Source organism: Callorhinus ursinus, unplaced genomic scaffold (genome assembly GCF_003265705.2).
Source record: "Callorhinus ursinus isolate GAN/ISIS: 27379988/994484 unplaced genomic scaffold, GSC_fseal_2.0 scaffold6, whole genome shotgun sequence".
In the NCBI taxonomy this organism is placed as follows: domain Eukaryota; kingdom Metazoa; phylum Chordata; class Mammalia; order Carnivora; family Otariidae; genus Callorhinus; species Callorhinus ursinus.
The window spans coordinates 62939196-62948588 of NW_027397068.1; the positions used below are offsets into that span (position 1 = coordinate 62939196).

The 9393-nt window shown below is 42.3% G+C and overlaps 1 protein-coding gene across 1 annotated transcript in view; it reads left to right on the forward strand.

The window, feature by feature from the left end:
• Positions 1-9393, forward strand: part of SASH1 (SAM and SH3 domain containing 1) — a 193251-nt gene continuing 183858 nt past the window's right edge. The window contains 1 exon segment of the mRNA XM_073894060.1: positions 1-199. Within this exon segment, the coding sequence (XP_073750161.1) occupies positions 80-199 (120 nt within the window). The 5' untranslated portion in view covers positions 1-79.

Sequence of the window (9393 nt, forward strand, 5' to 3'; positions counted from 1 at the left end):
GCCGCGCGCTGGTGCGGAGCGAGGGCGCCCGGGGGACCCGGACGCACGGCCGGCGCGCGCGCGCGCGCGGGACGCGGCCATGGAGGACGCGGGAGCAGCCGGCCCGGGGCCGGAGCCCGAGCCCGAGCCGGAGCCCGAGGGGGGCGCGGGCATGTCCGAGGCGTTCTCCCGGCTCTGGACCGACGTGATGGGCATCCTGGTGAGTTACCTGGAGCCGGCGGGCGCGGGAGGGGCGGGGCGCGGGCCCCCGTGCGGGACAGCCCCCTCCTTGACCCGCGCTCCCTTCGCGCTCGCCCACCTGGCAAGCCCACTTCTCCGAGTCGTCCTTCTCTCGCTCCAGGTCCCAGGGGCTTAAATACACACGGCATAGGATTTCAAACCCTAATTAAAAAATAACCAGCCACAGATCACATCAAAGATCTTTCTTAAACAATCGGGTACATAGTCACCAGTTTAATCTGGGACACCTGCTGAGAAGTTGGTGTGGAAAAGGCTACAAAAGACTCCTTCAAAGAGTAGATGTAAATAAATAGTATTTGGCTGTTGTGCCTTCACAGTTGGACTGGGAAAGAGGCTGATGTGACTGATGTTTATCTCTTCACCATTTGTTGTTGTCTGACCACGAGAGGAAAACAAACCTTCTTACTCAGAACCACCAAAGAGTGTACTTACTCTGTGTGCAGTTTTTCAACTTGTAGAATTACAGGATATTTGTTGTTTTATGTTTGGAACTAAAAACAATAGGACTTATTTTGCTAAATCTGTATTGTCATGTATTTTGAAATGCCCAGTAACTAAAACCGCCCATGGATTTGGCATAATTTCTGAAAAATAGTTCTTATGCATGGAGGATGAAGCTTTAACTTGTTCAGCGTTCAAAGCCCTGGGGAACTAGTAGATGTATTTTGGTGGAGCTGTAGGTAGGCAGGTAGACCGGAATCGGGTGGGTGGCGGTTATTACAGTTAGAGATCTTAATTCACACATAGTCAATTTCAGTGTAAAGATTTGGAATTTGCAGTTGTCGGAAAAGGCTCTGTATTTACTTTGGGGTCTTTTATCTTTCTGATGGAAGGTATAGTTTTTGAAAAGAAAATTTTTTTTCTCATAGGAATTACGTACCATTTTTTTGCATAGGAATTAAGCACTTGTGCTTTGGAGTGAGTGAGGCTGGGTCAAATCCCCACTCTCCCGTTGACTGACTGCATGACCTTGGCCAAGGTATTCAACCCCACTGATCTTCCGTTTCATTACCTGCAAAATGAGACAAAGAAATGAGATCTTCAGTTTCGTTACCTTGCTTCTTAGGTTCGCTAAGTTTTAGTTATGATGATGTATATCTAGTGCTCAGCATACTGGCATATAGTAGGTGCTCAATAAATGGTAACTCCCTATTTCCCCCCCTGCAAATAGTCTCGTGTCTCATCATTCCAGACATCCTCAAGTCTCACCTAATTCATTTTTAGGTGTTCATTGGTGTTTAGGATTATTCTTATACAGAAAGACAGGGAAGATTGGTCAAAGATTTCTGCTTTTTTCACTCTCCAGTATTTAGAAAAACTTTATTTCTAAAAAAATTTAAAATCTCAAGTTTTTGCCTTTTCTGAACTTTATTGATGAATATGGGCCTTCAGTGAAATTTCAGAAAACCCAATGAATATTTTAAAGTTAGTGATAAGATTGTTTTTTTAACGTTAGTCAAGCAGGAGGCTTATCTTGTTACTTCTTGCTTAGATCCTGCTCTGTAAATTTTTAGTCACTGAGAAAATTGGTCTCATAACATCACATTGCATCCCTTGCTTGGGTGTGGTTGTGGAGGGAAGAGTGGAGGGGCTCACTTAAATGAGAGTGTGGTCTCAGGGTTGCTTGGGAGGGGGGTGGTGGTTGGCACGTGGCACTTTCTGAAGATTTGCTTTCCCTTCCCTGGCAGATTCCAGCGCTCTTGGGTCAGTTGTAGCTGAGTGTTCTTTGGCTGATTTAAAAGATGGGGTGGGGCTGGAGAAGCTCAAACCTGTTATTCAAAGGGCAGTTGTAGGAGAAAAGAAAATCTGTACTTCTTACAGAGCCAGTTCAGTGCGAGGCTGGAAAGAAGGTAAATGATTGTCCCAAAGCGAGTATGTTCACTTCTGTTTTCCCATCTTTTAGCCAATCTTATTTTCCTTTGGGGTAAACATGGACATCCGGATTGTGCCTCAGTAAAATTCAGAAGATATGGTTTATCTCCCCTTTTGCATGTCTGTAAAAAGTCACCAGGTTAAAGGATCTTTATTCTTTCTGCTTTTAGAAAACTGTCATCCACGTGTTTAGAGGAAACTCTTTCTAGAAATATATCAGGACAGAATTGACAGTTGACTTCGTTCTTTCTGAGATAAAAGATAACATTTCCTTCATTTTTTTAAAGATTTTATTTATTTGACAGAGAGAGAGAGTACAAGTAGGCAGAGAGGTAGGCAGAGGGAGAGGGAGAAGCAGACTCTCCACTGAGCAGGGAGCCCGACATGGGGCTTGATCCCAGGACCCTGGGATCATGACCTGAGCCGAAGGCAGCCGCTTAACCGACTGAGCCACCCAGGTGCTCTTCCTTCATTTTTTAAAATAAGACTTTGCAGTCCATCAGCCTGCACAGGTGAAGTGACTTGACCAATGGCACACACACCTTGTTACAATTACAGAGTGCACCCCAGTTCTCAGTAGGGTGATGCCATGATACTCCCCAGTTCACTGTCCCAGATCAATAAGGCAGAAATTTAATTACATCCGGTATTTTAGGAAAATGCTACTTGGGTCTTTTTAAGTACTGAACTTGAGGGGAGTAGAGGTAGTAGGGGAATTATACATCCAAACACACAAGACTTCAGGCACAGTAGCTACTTTTTGGATTTCCCTATTTGTAGAAATCAAACCTCCAAGCCTATTGAGTGAAACATTTTTTTTTAGGTGAATGAGCACAGCTCCCTTTGCCAACTTGAGAGGCACTGAACATCCGCCCAAGGGATTTTGTAGGTTCTAACCTTCTGGGGCATAGATCTCAGTAAATACAGGATGGTTGTTTGAGTTCGTTAGGACACATTTTGCATTTAATTTAATTCAGTCCTGCACAGTACTGAACCAACCAGTTGCTTTTAGATACTTTGTTAACAGAAATGCTTATTTAGAGAAGAAATAATAGTATAATTTATGGCATGAAAATGTTCAGGCTGTGCTAGAATGAGTAAATGCTAGTAAGTGAATATGTAAATAGAGAATTTGGAGAAAACGAGCTTACCAAACACTAGCCCTTGTACCAGTGCCTGGAGGGCAGGGTCAGGATTTTATCCCCCCCCCCTTTTTTTTTAATCTCCAGTGCCTGGGACTTACCGGGTCCCGAGTACATGGTTTTATTGAATGGAAAAGGAATAAAGTATGTACTTCCTAAATGCAGGAGCCACATCAAAATCCAGTTCTGTAGAGACCGTACCCGCTGTAATGGGGTGCATTTATGAAGACATTAATTCTGCTCTTGCTTGAACCTAGCGCTCGAGCAGTTTCATTATGCAAACCAGAATCCTGGTGCTTCTACTGGAAATGGTAATGGCAGATTGTGAAATGTTTGTAAATCCTGAGCAGTCACACCATGGCTTTCTTGTGAAATGTGTTCTTCTGTTCTCTAACTCCGCCAACATGTGGTCCACCTGGGTTTTCAAGCCTGTCACCTTTCACGACGACATGCTTACATTTCTGCAGACAAGTGCGAAGCAAGTTAAAATCCTGTGGGATATCACTCTTTTATCTTTACTCCATGTTGCAGACACATTCCTTTTTTTGGGTGGGGGCGGGGAGGGTAGTGGTTTTTATGAGTAGGAACTGCTGAGGTTATTAGATATGATAGATCACTTTTTCGGCACTGATTATCCATTCGGTAAGTTGTGATGGTTATTTTTCCTTCAGAATTGGAGGACTTCTGAAAGCTGCTTGCTAACTGGGAAGGGAGGAGAAAGGAGTTAGTAAGTTCCCATTGTTTGCAAGATCCTGTAAGATGCACCTCCCCCAAACCTTATTTTTCCTCTTTTCCCTGCTTGGTTCCTACAATTTACACCCATTTCCTAGCAATGCTTAGAGACTATCCATTGCCTGGGGACACTTGGACCTTCCCCCATTCTTATTCTTATGTAAGCCACATAAAAGTATATAGCAGGCTTTAGTCCAAAAACAGTTAGGTTTATCCAGTCTTGCTATTTACTGAAGAAAATCCTTAAAACACACACACACACACACACACACACACACACGCACGCGCGCGCGCGCCACCCCCCCCTTTGCTTTGTAGTTTTAGGCAAAGTCTGGGGGAGGGAACATGTCAGTAAGATCTCCAGGGGGCTTTTAAAATGCAAACTCCTTTGAAAGCATTAATTTACATATTCTTTGGGTGGTGTCTCCTGTTTAGCCCATCAGCTAATGACTTAATTAATTTTAGGTCTTGGAATTTGAGAGTCAGCCCCAGTATCAAATATTCTGATTTCATCTTAATTTTATGTTCCCATTCGCCAGCTGAAAGTCTTGTGGCTTTTATAAGTGAAGTTGCAGGGTGATGTAGAGCAGGGAGCGGAGACCTTGGAAGTGAGCCTTCCACCCCCTCATTTAGAGGAGGAATTAAAGGCTCAAGGTACAGAGTAGGGACCAGAACTCTACAGCCTCCTGATTTTCAGTTCTTGGCCAGACACAAAATTAAGTCCCATAATTCTGGCCGGAGGCACTAAATCTTTTGCTGTGGGAAGAGACCCCTGCCCTACAATGACCTTTCATGCCTCCCCTTTTTTCTACTTATCGCCTTCAGCTGCCATTTTCTACCTTGTAACCCTTCCCTTTCCACCTGACTTACTACTGATATTCTTGTTTTTCATTGTTCACTCCAATTCTGATAATAGAATGCAGCTGGTGGGGGTGGGTGCAGGGCAGGGAGTGTTCCCAAGCACTGGGTCCTGCTACTGTCTGGGTCCTTCCCATACTTAACTTCCTAGATTCTCTCCTGTGACCAGTGAGCATTACTGTCCCCATTTTACAGTGGAAGCATACACATGGGTGTCCTAAATCACACAGATAGTAAACAGAAGCTGGGATTTGGATCATGTGTTGTTTCCCAGAAATTAACTCCTAGCCGCAGTATTATAGTTTATTCTTTCACATGTCTATTGAGACATTTATTATCAACCTTTTTGCTAAAGCTGTTGAGCTAAGTACTAGCGACGCTTGCTCCTGGCTTCCAGAAGGACATAGTTTTGTAGGAAAAACTGCAGCGGTCCCTCGCGTAAAGAAGCACTCAGTCCCACAGTGCAGTGGGCAGAGCAGTGGGCAGAGCAGTGTGCACAGGCAGTCCGCCGCACAGAGTGGGGCCTTTTCCCAGAAATGCCATTCAGTTTGGACCGTGGCCATGAGTTAGGCTTTCCTTGAGAGCTATTCTCCACTGAGGGGTTGAGGCATAAGGAAGAAAGAGGGGAAGGAGGGCTTCCTGGGCAGAACCAAGGGGAATAAAGATGAGATAGCATGGAGTGCTGAGGTGGGTGCAATCATTCTCTGGGCTCCAGTGAGCAGCCGGTGCAGGATTTGAAACTGCCACCTGACATCCCTTTTGTGTCTTATCGAAGTAACTTTGGTGGGTGATGAGTTGGCAGTGGTGAGAACCAGGGCTAAATGTTTATGAAACATAGCATGTTACGTGTCTAGCTTCCATTAGTCCCCATAGTTTACTCAGTATCTCTAAGTAGTCAAGGTTGCTCCGTGGTCCCTTTCTCTTGGTGATTTTCTTAAGCTCAAAAGGAGGCTGGGTTAGTGCAAGAGGTTTTCAGAGATGTTGTAGTCTTAGGATTCTTTTTTGTTCTAAAGAAAAAAATATCTAGGCACATGTATATGTACACATATCTACCTGTCTTTATTGCAGTGAATGATGTGCTATTCCTTAAAGAGGGGAATTACTATTTGTAGCAATATGCATATGGTGTTATAGCTAAATGATCTTTAATTCCGTCTTCTAAAAGCTAATTCCAGAGAATGGCAAAGGAGAGAGAAATATTCAGTTGTGCATATTGATTCAATAGCAAATCTGTAGCTCAATTTTACAGAAGACATAAGAGGCAAACCTATAACTAGTAGTTTGTCTAATGTATTCTTTTTAAGGGTGCTTTTGGCTTCATACTTAACCATAATAATCTCACAATGATCCATGATGTTCTTACTCATGGTTTACACACGTTCTTATCATACAGTAGAAATGAAATTGATCTCAGAATAGTGAATTTAAATGGGTAGAGGCTAAGGCTCTAAGAATTAACTATACCATTATACCAGTGAGTACAGACTAAGACTGACACTGTCAGACTTAACTAAACCTTCAGACTAATTTTGAGGTAAAATGTATTTTTGTGACCCTTTGGATTTGTCGTTTTTCACATGCTTTGCTCATTTATTGATTGATTTACTTTTGGTAATGAGACCTGAAAATGGTAGCATTAGCTGTGTTCCTGGCCACCTGTGTCTCGTGTCCCATCTTTTGTTCCAGAATATGTTTCACTGGATAGCATTAATTCTTCATGAGATGAGATGCTTCATTGAGATAACCTCGCTTATATTTTTTCTTGCATGTCAAGTCAGGCAACAGAGATACTCTAGCACAGACACTGGGTACCTAGGCTTTAGGGTATCTTTGAGACTCAGAAGACAAATGCTTGATAATGAGATAGTTTTTTTCCTCTGTGTAATCAGTATTCTTTCTTTTCTGAAGGGCTCTTACTATTGTCTTTCACCCTTCTAAAATGACGGGTAAAAACATGAATACATTTGTATTTATAATGAATGCTCAGACTCTTGTGCCCGGTATCATAGAAGGTACAGTGCAGCTCTCCTTGGTGTCTGTGATGCGGATTTGGGGATTCATAGTTAATTTTGGTGCTTCATCCATTGTTTATTAGTTTGGTTTTACAGCACGTAGTGTGTGGAAGGTCTAGTGTGTCTACCCGTGACTGTGCTTGATTATGGCTTCATTTTCTCTCCTACTATTCAGGTTAATAGTGGAATTAAAAGTGAAAGAAAAAAATGCATATAATTGTAGTTTTAATGAAAAGTGCCATTTAGAAACAGAATGAAAAAATCTTAGTCTGTATCCTGAGCTCTATTACTTTAAAATTTTATCCTAGTTAATTTTGTGGACTTTAATAATTTTTTTTAAGTTTAATGTATTTAAGAAATCTCTATGCCCAATGTGGGGCTCGAACTCACAACCCCAAGATCAAAAGTCACATGCTCTTCTAATTGAGCCCACCAGGCACACCTGGACTTTAATACTTTTGCCTAAGACTTGCTGTCAACCAACAAGTTTTTTATTAGAGCTGAAAAAAATGTTTATAAACTTTTTGAGGTGCTTTTAAAAATGCAGTGTTGCAATATTATTACAAGAAAGGAATATTCTAGTTTAAGAATAAGTATCTTTGCTATAGGCTTACACTGATTTTCAGAGGATTTTAAAGACCTCACAAAATAAACCATTGGCAATTTTACAGATGTCTTTATTTGGAAATACCCAGGGTTAAAAAAAATTTTTTTAACAAAAACAATGGGATACCCCATACACCTATAACAATGGCCAAAATGTGGAAAACTGACAACACCAAATGCTTAAGGGGATGTGGAGTAGCAGGAACTCTCATTCATTGCTGATGGGAATGAAGAGTGGTTCAAACACTTGGGAGGACAGTTGGGTGATTTCTTATAAAACTGAACATACTCTTACCATCCAGTCCAGCAATTGTGCTCCTTCCTTGGTATTTACCCAAAGAAGTTCAAAACTTACGTTCACACAGAAGCACACATGGATTAGTTTATAGCAGCTTTATTCATAATTTCCAAAACTTGAAAGCAACCAAGGTGTCCTTCAGTAGGTGATTGGGTAAATAATCTGTGGTACATCCAGACAATGGAATATTTTTCATCACTAAAAAGGAATGAACTATCAAGCTATCAAAAGACATGGAGGAACCTTACATGCATATTGCTAAATGAAGGAAGCCAATCAGAAAAGGTTTCTGATTCTGTGACATTTTGCAAAAGGCAAAACCATGGAGACAGTGGAAAGATCAGTGGTTGGGGGGGGCATTTGGAGAAGAGAGGGATGAACAGATGGAACACAGGATTTTTATAATGGTGGATACGTGTCATTATAAATTTGTGCAAACCCATACAGAGAATGTACAACACCAAGGGTGAACCATAATGTAAACTTTGGATTTTGAGTGATAACGAAGTGTCAGCGTAGGTTCATCAGTGTAATAACTGTACTACTCTGGTGGATCTGATGGGGTTTTTGTTGCTGTTTTTTTAACAACACAGGGCTTGAACTTAAGACCCTGAGATCAAGAGTTGGATGCTCAACTGACTGAGTTACCCAGGTGCCCCCTGATGGGTTTTTTTCAACACCACCAAGCAATTGTCCACTTTTCAGTGGACACTGACTCACAAATTTGACTCAAGTCTAGCACTGTGTACCTCAGGTTAAAGGCTCAATCCTAAAGACTATCTTTACTTCAGATGCCAATCACAAGTCTAGGTTCTTAACCTGCGCTTCTGACGAACAGCTACAAGTCGGAGGTTCCCATGACTCCCTCCTCAGGTTAGATTCATTTGCTAGAGCAGCTCACAGAACTCAGGAAACCAACTTACTTACTAGATTAACCAGTTTACTTACTAGATCACCTGTTTATTATAAAGGGCTATAGCTCGGGAACAGCCAGATGGAAGAGATGCATAGGGCAAGGTATGTGGGAGCTTCCATGCTCTCTGGGATGCCACTACCCATAACACCTTGTGTTCACTAATCTGGAAGCGCTCTGAATCTTGCCCTTTTCGTTTTTTATGGAGGCTTTATTACATAGGCATGATTGATCAAATCATTGGCCACTGGCTATGGATTGAACTCAATCTGGAGCACCTTTCCCCTATCTGGGGGTGGGTTGAGAGTGAAAGTTCCTATCCTTTGATTTTCTGGTCTTTCAGGCAACCTGCCTGATCTTGAGGCTTTCTAGGGGCCTCACCCTATGGCACTTCATTAGCATAAACTCAGGTGTGCTCAAAAGGGACTCCTAGTGAACTGGCAAGATAGTCCTATACTCCAGAAATTGTGTTTTAGGAGCCCTGTGCCAAGACTGGGAGGAGACCAAGTACATAATATCTTAGTATAAATCACAGTACCACAGTGGGGGCTGTTAATAATGGGGAGGCTCTGCATGTGTGGGGGTGGGAGATACATGGGAAATCCCTGTACCTTTCCCTCAGTTTTGTTACGAATCTGAAGCTAGTCTAAAAAAATGAAGTCTTTTTTTTTTTAATGATTTTATTTATTTATTCATGAGCGACAGAGGTGGGGAGAGAGA